Genomic DNA, 13,305 nt, shown 5'->3' with positions numbered 1-13,305 from the left:
CGTATTCGTACTACGCATTTAGCACTCAAAGCAGTATAGACGTGTATACGTTCGGAAAATTATCTGTTACATATTGACTAAATATTGATTATCAATTAGCTGTTTAATTTCACATAATTATTGATTAATTGAGAAATTTAATTAAAGTAAATCAATTAATGCATACATCTGCGTGTACCTAGAACCTGCAATTAATTGTACATAAACACGAGGTGTTTATTTATTTATATTGTATTTGGAATTTTAATTAACGAAGCTAATATTTGAACAATTAGATGTCTAATTTAATAATCCTCTATCTTCTACACGTGTAAATCCGTTTGGCATCTTTCTTTGAACACCAGGCAGGATCAACGATCGTTTAGGAAAATGCCACGTGTCTCACGAGCGTTGAATTTTCACGAGGCCATATATCGAGTGAAAATAAATAAGCGGGTGCGAGAGAGAGAGAGAAAGAGAGAGAGAGAGAAAACCGACAGACGTCAGCTGGCCGCGTTCCTCGCGGAGGAGGAGAGCGAGAGATGACAGGATCCGCGTTTAGAGCGTCTGCTGGTTACCTGGCGCTTCGTCATCGTCGCTGCCGTCGTCGCGGTCGTCGTCGTCGGCGTGGCCGTCGTCGTCGTCATCGTCGTCGTCGTCGTCGTCGTCGTCGTTATTAACGACGATGCTCCGGTTTTAGTAGTAGCGTCGCGACGCCCCAGGTCGGCCGATTCGCTCGCGCGTTCGCGCGCGTAAACGTGCGATGCAAGGCGGCGGCGCGTCCGAGACCGTGCAGCAGATCGTCGGTTCGAGGAGCTGGTGTCGCGATTGGATCGCATCAACGACGTCGTGGTTCGACGACCGTCGACAACGACGACGACGACGACGACGGCGACGGCGACGACGATGACGACGACGTCGCCGCGAGCGTCGTTGCACCTCGCCGGCGCGACGACGTCGTCTCTACCTTACGATTGTCCCGTCGCGGATGAACGCGCTCGCCCGTCGACGACGAGGAGCAACGGGTGCGCGTGCACATCGGCATCGACGAGGATCTGCGGATGATCCTCGAGATGGACCCGTCGATCGTCGACGGGACACCCGGGCCTGGCTTGCCCGCCAGCTATCCCACCGTGGCACGGCCGTTGCGCGCCACGCGACCGCAAGGCTGGTACTGCACCGATCGAGACTAACTCCTTAGTGTCTGATGTTCGTGCGCATTATACAGTTACTTTATTTGCTGTTACTCTTTAATTCATTGTGCGTTCGCGTTTGCGTTGCCTGGTGTTAAAAAAATTCGGACGCCTACTTCAGGATGTATTAATATCTTTTCGTCATGTCGGAGAAATTTTACGCGTCACGTACCACGCTATGGTTATACGATACCTATAGCCATTTGTTCCCGTTTGTGCTCTTGGTCTTTATTACATGTGTTTATTTCTCTTAACGTAGATTAATTTTTAATCTCGATTTAACTTGCTCTTTATTTTTTTAAGAATTAGAAGGAAACAAAGAGTCATGTTGATCTAAGCGATTCTTCTCGCTTTACTGATTCTGCTCAAGTTCAGGCTTCTACAAAAAAAAGGCAAGAACGTTTTGGGTTACGTAATTGTACAATCGTATTACTGAATATTATAATAAAAGGGGTATACCCGAATTTTTGGGGGATTTTTAGAATCCAAAGTCTTTGAAAAAGAAAAGAAACACAACCTTTTACTAGTGGCTCAGGTAGTTTGATAAAAACAGGATGTACGAAGAATTAAGAATAATCTACGTCGGTAGAGTGATGTAATCTGGAATGTTGATTGCAGATACGCCTGTACGGTGACTATTTCACTAATATTCTGTGAAAACTAAAGATAGCACAGCTATTGTTCGATAGCACAGTTGCATGAGCGTGAAGTGGACAATATTTTCGTGCATCGACCACGTAATCGAAAAATGTCGCGTATTTCTAACTATTCTGTGTTTTTATTCATGTTTTTGCAGTACGTTTTTTCTCGTTGTTAACCGTTATCTTGAAAAAATATATAATGAAGAAGTAAGGATTCCTCCGAGTTTGCAATTATTTCTCGCATTTTAATATCGCTCAGGGCTTCGAAGAGATTATTGATCGTCTTGTTAAAACGTAGACTCTGGATTCTGAAATTCCAGCTAAGCAATACGAGTTAAAAGTTAACGAAATTTAAAAACTGAAGGCTTCTTTAAGTTATTCTTTTTTTTTTCTAATCAACGACAAAAAATTTTGAACGCAAATACCCGAATTTTGGCCCTGAAAACAAGCCGCAAAGAAGAAAATAAAAAGTTTCATTTTGATGTTTTTCGCAGCAAAAATTATATTTGCTGTAGTTTTAAATAAATAACTTTCAAACGAGTAGATGGATCTAAATGAATTTTTGCACGAATATTCAATAGAGTTTTGTTAATATGTTTGTAAAAATTTTGATTTAATTGATAATGTAACATACTTTCTCATCAAATATACAAGTATGTACTGCAAAACGCGAATTTATTTAATTTATATAAGAATCAAGAGTAAACGAAAAATTACGTAACTTTTAAACAAATAAGTGAATTGTGCTCGAATTTTACATAGATAGACAAATGTAATATTCTATAAAATTTTTCTATTTTTAGTAACGTTGAGAGATATGTGAGACCCATACGTCTGTAAAAATACGCGTGTGATTTATAGACTTTGATTTATTTATCTTTGTCTTTATTTCAAGCAACGCTAGGAGTACATTGCGAATGAATCTCCGTTGCAAATTACTCGTGCAATCCGTTCTGTCTCGGTTTTATCGGTTACATTTACGTTGTCGTTATTGCTTGGTTTACAATCCGCATCGGTAGTCAACGTCGCGTATCGACTTCCACCGTCTCGAGACGAGGAACGCGTACATACACCGGCTCTTCCTGCTTTAAGCGCTCTGCACTTGATCGTCGTGCACGTCGTCTACGTCGGTCGTAAACACTACGTCCAAATTTAAACGTCCTTGCTGCAACTCGTCAGTGAATCGCGCGAATCGCGCTCGTCTCCGCTTGCCCGCGATTCGACTCCCGTCGACCGTCCCGTTGCGAGCAGCGAGCGTGGCGGCTGCGACCGACGGACGAAAACGGTGCGTTTCTGAAAGTTGCGAATTGCAACCGGGCCCGACTGCATTGCGCAATCTCGCAATGTTGACGTCTTCTGAAAACTCCCTTTATAATCTGTGCCCGTGAAAAACAGCGCTAGGATCGTCAAATCCAAAACCTTGAAAACATCAGCTGCGATAGACGGTTTGCGATATTTCAGCGCTGACATTTTTATTACTTGCTCTTAGAACGCGCCTTGCGATAAAATATAGCTATTCGTGTTTATCTTGGATCATTACGAATACTTAAGTAGTTTTATATAGATTAATGAATGTTTTCTTTACATGTTAAATTGACGAATATCTTTTTTGATCTTCAATATAAAATTGTATGCGAATAATTAAAGAACCAAGCGGGTATTTTTAAATTGAGATTTAAAAAAAAATCCAGATTTAAAAACTGTATTTTTGTCAAAATACTGAAAGAAGACAAAATTTATTTTTCTTGATATTAATTGTTAAAACGTTTGATGTACGTTTGATGTGTTATTTCGATATTTAACGTTTCTAGGTTCCTTTAATGATTAAAATGATTAAATAAACACAAAAGAGATGTGTTTGTTCAAATAACATAAGCTTTGAATTCATTTCCTGCTTCCTACTGACAATGATCTAGGTAACCACGACCACCGTCATTTAGTCATTGTACTAATTTTGATTATTTACATTTATCTTTGTACAGAAATCTTCCGGATGAATACTATAAAGCTAAATTCCAGGAGAATAATATTAAATGTCGAAAAATATATGGGGGAAAGTTGCTGAATGCATACCGATCTCTTAAAGCGTACCTATTCAATATTTTTACATTTTTACTTTATATAAGCAACATTTTGCGACAAAAATAAAAAGTAAGTAAAAAATAAGTAATACAGACAAAACTTCAGGAAGTTTTATTTTGTTTTGTGCATGCTATCAGCATTTTGGAAAATTAAATGTATCCGATGTAAATTTTTCATCAGCTTACGTAGCTGATAATAAAGTAATTATGCAATTTTATTTTAAATTGTTATATTTTCTTAAAAGAAAGCTCTGTGTAGAATATTTTACATTCACCGTTTATACGTATTTAAAATTATTATAAAACTTGAATCAATATTTTTACACACTGCATCAAGTTTCCTAATTCGTAAGATCATAAATTTTATTATAAAGAGATGATAAACGTAAAATTGATAAGTGATAATAGTAAAACGAGTATTTGAATAAGAATAAGTCAGTTATAAAAATAAATTCAAGTTAATTTTATATTGGTGTTCTTTTTTCATTATTGTTATTAATTATTGAATATCTGATCGTTTTTTTGATAAATTATTAATAAATGTTAGTCAACGTGGTTCCTTATATTTTTAATTACTTTAATTCATAAATTCGATACTTTCGAAGACAAATACAATTTAAGAGATCATGGATTACGTTTATGCGACTGGTTTTCTAAATCACACTTTTCGCAGCATGTTACAGAAGAGCTTATAACAAATTAATTTGTTATTACTGAAAGGTTTAACATATATTAATAGCATTTGGCAACTCTTCCTTATATCCGCGTATAAAACTTGTTTAGTAAACTTTTACACAAAGTTTTTAGTTTTTTCAGTCATTTTCGTCTTTACAACTAATATACTTTGAGAATTCACGATCAATTTCCGCATTATTTTGCTCTCGCGTTAACGGCAGAACATCGTCGATTAAGGCCTGGTAATAATCCCGAAGTAATTAATTATAGCATTACTAACAGTAATATTACTGCGGTACTCGAACAACGCGCCTCTCTGATAATAATCGATCCAAAAATTCTATTGAGGCTGAATGGTCCGATGTTAAATTTAGCACGTTACATTTAACCAAGCTTGTCATAACATAACATAAACATTGTCCGCTGAAATTATCTGAATTTAACCGTCCTCTCTTTCTCTCTCTCTCTCTGTACACACGCTGATGTAAACGCCCACCATTTCTCCATCGATTACCGGTATGCGTAAAATACATTGTGTAACGTAGTTTCATACAATCGCGCACACGCGTCATAAATATTCAAACAATTTCGTGCTACCGGTGGTGGCGGCGTGGCCGTGGAGGAAAAGTGCACGGGAGGTAAAATTACGAGCTCCGTGGCGGGTAGAAGTTGTAAATGAATATGGAAGCTACGAAAAACCCCAATAATAGCCACGCGTATAAATTAAATAATATTTTTTCTTTCGGATAAAGCCAGGAAGTGCCTACGGCCGATTCATCACGCGCGTGTAACTTGGCGCGCCAAAAAGTTATCAAATCTTTTTCGCTTTCGGTCGGAATCAAACTGCACGAATGTAGATATTATATACGCGAGAAAATGCAAATGTGTACCGAAATCCACATATCGGTTGGCGTTTGGTTTTCTTATACGCGCTGACACTTGGACAGGATCCAGATCGTAACGCGCCTCCGACGCTCCGGGAACAAGTCGTGATTCTGCTTTAGTCAGAACTCGCGTTTTTAAGTCGCTCATATATACATAACCGTTTATATATAACCGGCTACGACAATCGTAGCCAATGACTTCGCGAATTTCAAGTAGACCTATATAATTCTAATTCGGTTATTTTTAGCGCAGTTGTAGACTACAGAATAGTTATAGCGATTATCGCGTGCTATTTTTAGTATCTCTCTTTCGAAATGAATTGTATTGAAAGTGTGATAATAATACAAGAAGGAATTATTGACGGAAATAGTTTGATGAGGCACTGAGATCAATAAGACGTCAATATACATTTCGTAAAGAAAATAAACATTACACTGGCGAAAAAATATTTGATATTTGCTATTCTAATGAATGTTCAAACAAATATGGTTAGAAATTCCATTTTTATTGTTATTATTGCTGTCATGTTAGTAAATAATGTAATATATTATACCGATAAAAAATAGTTGCAATTATCATAATTTAAATATATTGACATCTAAAATGAAATTAAAAATTATGATTATTTTTATTTTAACATTCAATTGTTTTTATAAATATTAAATACTACTTTCTCAATGCTCACTGAAAGAAAAAAATAATTGCAATTAGCATAACTTAATTATAATTTATAATTACTTTCGGTGCCAATTATATATTTATAATTGTTTTAATGATTCAAATTACAGTTTTTCTATTTTATGAGAGAAAAAATATCATAAAACAAAAAACTTTTTCTTAACACAAAAAAATTATTTTACTCAGTACGTAAATAATAGCAATTTAATTTGCAGTCAAATTAAAAAATTTTTAATTGATATATTCATGTAAATAAAATGAAAGAATAATTTTTAAATGAGTAATTTTTTTCTTGCAGTTTACAAAAATATTTACTGTTGAACTGTTTTTATATTTAAAATAACCAGATTTTTTAATCTAAGAAAATTTAATTAAGTATAATAATAATATAAGCTTCTTTGTGAAATTATTATTTAAATGTAAAAAAGTGTAAAAATACAATTTTATACTTTTACTTAAGGTAATATGTTTATTTATTTAAATATATTATCTTAAGTATACAAAATTTTAAAAGTTTTTACTGATTAACAAATGCATTAAAATAAATGGTTTTAAGAAAATCTTTTTTTTTTATTAAAAATTTTTCTCAGTGTGATATACTCCAAAAAATTATTATAGGTATTTTTATTTCAAAAATAATAAAAAAAATGTTAAAAAAATAATTATATTTGCTATAATTAATTGAATTTACTTCATAGAAATATTAACTATAAAATAACTTGGATAATTGATTGCGGCTTAAAATTATTAATGAATTAAGCGAGAATTTTGCTTATAAATTGGCTAATCTTTTCTTTATATTTTGCTTTACAAAAAAAAATGATTGTTTATAGTATTGTTATTATATTAAAATATATGAAATTATTATAATTTATAGTACCATTTTTTCATAGTTGATAGAACTATAAACACAAGATTATAACATTATAGCAATAACAATAAAAATAAAGTTCCTAATTATAATTACTTTACCATGCGATTACAGTCACAAATACTAAATACTTTTCTCTCGGTGCAGCGTTTAAATTATAAATTCCCAAATGCAGGATCTAATGCCATTATTTCTCAATTTATATTTGGCTATTCGCGGCCATTTTTGCTCTACAAATGTTACTGATCTAATCACATTCCGACAGTATATAATCATTCTGGGGTCTTGGAGCTCGTGCTTTTAAGTCGTACATTTATCACGCGCGACGGTCGTCATTGCTGTGACTCTGCAAATTTCAGTTACAACCATCGCTGTGATTAATCTACTCTTGCCATAATAGTAGTTCATCGTATATTTTCAGCACCAATAGCACAGAAACGCAAACAAATAATTTTTGCAGGAAACCATTTTCATTAGGCGAAAAATCATTTTCCATACGATACATTTGCGCGGGGAGGGGAAGGAGAATCAACCGATCTTCGTACGGTGTGCGTAATTCACGATTAAATTACACAATTACACGAGTCTTGCCCAACGGCCATCTTTGCGCCGTAAATGTTACGTTGACCGTATCGCGAATAATTTCTCGGTAAATCGCCTTGTCGCACGGGCTAATTACATCGCGCGCGCGTGCCGGTCGCCATTCGCACGACCTTGTTCCTGATTTTCGTCCTCCTGATTTTCGTCCGGGGGCTTTCGATTACCTTCCCCGGTTCCGCTACGGTAAGCGAGAATGGTAACGGTAACGGTAACGTCGCGTCGCCTCCGCGTTGTGTAACGTATCGGCTGATCTTCATCTCTCTTTCTCCCTTTCTCTCCCTCTCGCCCCCCTTCTCTCTCTCTCTCTCTTTCTCTCTCTCTCTCTCTCTATCTCTTCTCGCTGGTTCCTGCATTTGCATAACCCGAATCCGTATCGCCCGATCGTCCGGCACGATTCACAGCCACTGCACGTGTATGTGCACGTACGCGCCGAAGATTACGGTCGAGATTCCGCACGGTCAACTTGCGTAATTTTCCGGCCAGCAAACTCCGCGTTTACTCTCCGTACGGTGGAGCTTGCGAAGACGTAATCTCGCACGAGAATTTCGAGCTTACGGGCCAAGTCTCCCGCTGTAAGCGATCGTTTGCGATCGATTTCGGTTACGCGGATCTCTGTGCGGTTCCGGAATATCGTAACGTAGCTCGGGGTGAAAGCACGATGCGTGCCTCCTACGCAAAATTGCGAAACTAATACGGAGTACGTTGCGATATTTGTCGATCCCGAAACGCTAATTGCGCTACCTTTGATTAATATCTCGACGTCATATCACACACACACGCACGCGCGCGCGCGCACACACGCACACGCACGCACGCACACGCACACACACACACACACACACACACACACACACACACACACGTGATATTAAAAGTTACACTGCGGTAGAAATAAAATTACAACTTGTAATATACTTTTTTTTTTTTCAATTTGTCTATCATTAAAATTTTGCACATAATCGCGGCTTTTCATTTGTTCGCCGTAAAATGGACATCGGGCGGAGACAATTCTTTTTTTTTTTTTCATCTGCCGTAATGAAAAATATTGCGTCACAATACTCCTTTGTTCGTTCTGGCAATTAAAATCCCCTTGCTCGAATTAATGTGACACGCAAGCGACGCAGTGTTCCACGCGATCGTTTTGTCTGCCGGGTTGAGATTAACGGTGGGAAATTTGTAATACTATAACTGAGGGAGGGGGGAGGAGGAGGAGGAAGAGTGGAGAAAGAGGGAGTAGTGGTCATTTAGCAAGGCGCAGCGACCTAAGTGCACTTTGTTAGAAAGCTTCGTTACTGCGGATTAATCGACTGCATTGTATAATTCCGGTCGGCACGAAAGGCTCCCTCGCTTCTCAACATTGTTAATTGTAGGATATACTTTTACCTTCTACCTTCAGCCCGTGTGATATTCTTTATACGTCTTCCTTCAACTTCTATATCATTTTACACTCTCTTACACGAGACATTTCCCGAACGGCTAGGAAGTATTTTCACCGCGTAAAATTAAGAATGAAAAACATTTCCAATGTAAAGCACGATATTGAGCTTTTACTTTTTTGAAAATCTGTAAACAATGTTTACCGTTGCCTATATAAAATTATCTAAATAATTGTTTTACACTGGATGAAAAATTGATTTTGTCTTATCTTGAATGTATATTACCTTCATTTTCATCTTAGATAAAAAAATGTATTACTCTTTTCAAGTTGTCTAAACTACTCATAATGTTAACAATAATAAGCATGAAGTTCTTCTTCATTCTTTAATTATTTTTCTTTTTGTAGTGATAACAACAGTAAGGGAACAGCGCGATATAAAAATTGTCCCAAAACTGTAAATGGTTTACTAAAAACGTTTACAAAGAAATCTTATTATAGTCAATATAATGTGAATTATATATTTCTATATTTTTCATTTTTTTATTTTCATTTGCGTATTGATCCGAATCGAAAGAGAAACACTTTTTATCAGCTTGAATTATTCAAAGAATTCTGGCTTTTAAGAAATATTTAAAAAAAAACAAAAACAAAAATATATTGTTTTTATATCTTAAATTCTGTGTTTTGCTCAACAGCCACATTATCTTAAAATTATCTAGATAAAATCATCTAGATGAATTTAAAATTAAATTGTCGTTATCTTATCCAAGATACGTTGGCACACGCGTGTAATTTATCTCATCTTTATCTAAATAATTTTAAGTTATTTGAACGCACTGCCTGCGAATTCGTTTTGATAGACCTGAAAGGCCACATTCTGCCATCGCGCACGGACGGTTTTTTTTTATTTCTCGTAGCGTTTAACGTTGTTCCTCCCTTCTTTCCCTATCGTATTTCAAAGTGTCTACGTTGTTATTTGCAGCACAAACGATATAATAGCTCATACGATAGAGAAAAAGGGGAGCGCACGTAACGTGAAAGATAAGATTGCGATGAAAGGCGGCTTACATAAATGACATATCGATACAAATTGCAAATTGGGACTTTGTCTGCTGACGGGATATTGGTCGTAATATTTCAAAGAGATACTCATATTTTAACATCGTATTTCCGTCTCGTTATCCTTTTTCTTTGTCTCATTCACTCTCTCTCTCTCTCTCACTATCTCTGTCTTTTATCTTTCTCTCTATCTACCTATCTATCTACCTATTTATCTATCTGCCTCTTTCTCTCCGTTCTTTCGCGTCGTTTCCGTAAACTGGATGAAGTTTTCCCGACAAGTTTCCACCGTCTCCCCGGCCGAGGTAAATCGTTTTCCGCTGCTTGCTTATTACGATTATCATTGTTATTATCAGTCGACACTCTCGAGCTTTTCATAAACCCCGCAAACTTTCGCAACGGGTATTAGCAACGTTGGGGAACGCGGGGGCGGGAGGAAGGAATTTATTTCTAGCCGGTTTGTTTCGCGGACGGACTCGCCGAATGTCTGTTATTAAATTCTACGTCGAGAGAGAACTTGAGGAGTCATGAATGCAAGGGTGGCATGGCATTTAATACGATGCTGAATGTATCGAGAAAGAATTTTTATCTTATCTTCGTGTTATACGTTTTACTTCTGTAAAGAGCGGCGTAAGCTGAAAATCGTAGCTTCAAATTTTTTTAAATTCATTCGCTTCTTTATAGACAATCAAGATTATAAATTTAATAAACTGATATCTTAATATGGAAAATTAGTTATACAAACATTAAAAAATTAATTCAATGTCGTAAAATAGTGTGTGAAGTTTTCAAAAAAAAAATGATTTGTTATTGCAAAAAATTCTATTCATAGAACTTCATGTATACGTTACACTGCGAAAAAGAAGTCGAAACACGAGTAAATGTTACTTGCGACATCTTCTTCGATATTTATTAATTATAAAAAAAAAATTTGATTTTGATATTAATATAATTTCCGTGAAATATATCTCTATTTTATTATTATTATTAATTGATCTATTTGCCAGGAATAAAATTTTATTTTTCCGTATTTAAATAAAGATTTATTTTAATAAAATAAATTTTGAAATATCCCTTTTCTCAGTGTACATTGACTTGTTGTGATTTGATCTTGTTGATTAAATTCACTTGCGCGCATTCCGTGCAGGGTTAATTTGCTCTCTCGCTAGAGAATATCTAATATCGGAGTAAATGACTGTTCGAATTTCACGATCGAGAGCCCACCCACACGACGATAATCTCCGCTTCGACGATGAAATTCCGCGCACGTACGGCCCCGTTCGACCGAAGCCGACGTCTTAGTCGAGAGTATACATTAATCCGACAAAGAAGCTGCTTTCCATATTATCGCGATTTATATCGGCCGCCTGCCGGTATGGAGCAAGTGGCTATATTTTCTCACTTAATTCATTCCGCGCGGGAATGAAGATAAAACTTTGGCGACGGCGAGCCACCGATTTTCTTCGAGACTAATGACATTAATACCGCTGGTCCTTTACCTTCCAAGGTCTGTAATATCTGCTCGGTGATTCTTCGGGAATCCCCAGTGCCGGGTTTCTTACGTGGCGTGCAAAACATAGCGCGCTTAACGCTTAAAAATCTGCAAAGTGTTAAAGTTATAAAAATATTATCGCGTAAAGAATTATGAACTACATCATTGCGATAAAAGAATTTATATTTTATTTTAGCTTATTATATTGACTATTTTTTGTTCTCTACAGAAGTTATACGTATATTTTCTAATATCTCTGCAATATTCTTGCTATAAGTCAAGAAATTTTTTATAACTTGTAATAAAATTGTAAGTAATTTGATATTAAAATTGACGTATCCTTAATTTGAGTAAACATTTAGAAATAATTGAAAAATAATTTTCTTAATCTTGTACCGAGATAAAAACTTTTTTTAAAAAAATAAATTTTCTAGACCTATATATTTGCAAGCATTTGTTTGTTTAGTTTAAGTGAAAATTTTAGCAAATAGACATATTATCTTAAGTATATAATTTTTTTACACTCTTTACATTTGAAATGATTTTACAAATGAGCTTATAATATTATTAAATTTAATTAAATTTTCTTTTTAAATTAAAAAATCCGATTAAGACTTTATATTGAATATAAAAATAATCTAACAGTAAATATTTTCTAAAATTGAAGTCAAGGAAAAATTACTTGAATAAAAATTACTTATTAACATAAATATTTCAATTAAGAAACTTTTAACTTGCCTGCAAGTAAATGAGTTATTGGGATCACCGAGTAAATAATTTTTCTCGTAACATATTTTTTTCTCTCAGCGTATATATAGAGAGCGGGCATTAAGTTTACTAAACCCACCACTGAGGATTCTGTCCCCAAGATTCCCCTGCAAGAATCCTTCTTTGCGTACCGCCCATAGAGAGACAGTGAGTAAGAAGGAGGATCGAAGAGAGTACGCGCGCATTTGCATGAAGCTGCCATAAGCGATCCTCCGCGTCGCTCTTTATATAAGCACTAAATTCAGTATTACGGCCGTTCCCCTCTTCGCTCCTCTAAGCGGGACATGTATAAAGGCCCGCCGGCAAAAAGTGCGATACGGGAAGAGAAACTCGCGCGGGTATTGCTCGTGCAGAGTCGTACGTGACCTTGGAGAATTAATGGTATCCGACGTACGGTCGAAAATTATTTTCGGCCGTCCAATATCCAATATCGCGAGGAGAAATATACGAGTGCGCCGTGGCCACCTCCGATCCGCCGACTGTTTATGAAAAGTCAAGCTGCTTGTCGCGAGACCTTTCGCGAACGCATTTAGCGAATCGATGCGATTGCACTGTCTCTGTGCGGTATGATTATTGTTATGCAATACGCCCGCTGCGTGAGCGCATTCTCGAGACGGTAGCCCTAACAATAAATGTCTCTGTGCGATAACGAGAATTATGCAATGAAATATCAAACGCTCGAATTCACAGTAAGCTCACAACTGCGGCAAATGGATTGCCCTATTACCGCTATTACATATTATTGGTTTCGAGGTAATTAATTAATGATTATTGTAGTGAGATTATACATGATTATTGACTTATGGAACGTAGTGAGAATTCTTATTAATTAAAAAAGAAAAAGTTCTATTTAATTGACGATAGCGGTTGGTGAAAATGTGATTTATTTTTACTCTGTTGAATTTTATCGTTCGTATAGTAATAAAATTTCAATGAACAAATTACAGTCTATCTCTCTGCAATTACGAACGTTCTCCGCGACATTTGAAAATAATTAAATTCCTA

General features: G+C 36.0%; 1 protein-coding gene across 1 annotated transcript in view; it reads left to right on the top strand.

Moving 5' to 3' along the window:
• Positions 1 to 727: 727 nt before the first annotated feature.
• LOC105203278 (transcription factor EC) overlaps positions 728 to 13,305 on the top strand; it is a 136,593-nt gene continuing 124,015 nt past the window's right edge. The window contains 3 exon segments of the mRNA XM_026139239.2: positions 728 to 782; positions 785 to 967; positions 970 to 1,150. Of these exon segments, the coding sequence (XP_025995024.2) occupies positions 743 to 782; positions 785 to 967; positions 970 to 1,150 (404 nt within the window). The 5' untranslated portion in view covers positions 728 to 742.

The sequence above is a fragment of the Solenopsis invicta genome, chromosome 5, assembly GCF_016802725.1.
Source record: "Solenopsis invicta isolate M01_SB chromosome 5, UNIL_Sinv_3.0, whole genome shotgun sequence".
NCBI classification, from domain to species: domain Eukaryota; kingdom Metazoa; phylum Arthropoda; class Insecta; order Hymenoptera; family Formicidae; genus Solenopsis; species Solenopsis invicta.
Note: the sequence above shows the minus strand (reverse complement) of the source record. Positions and strands in the feature narration are given on the sequence as shown.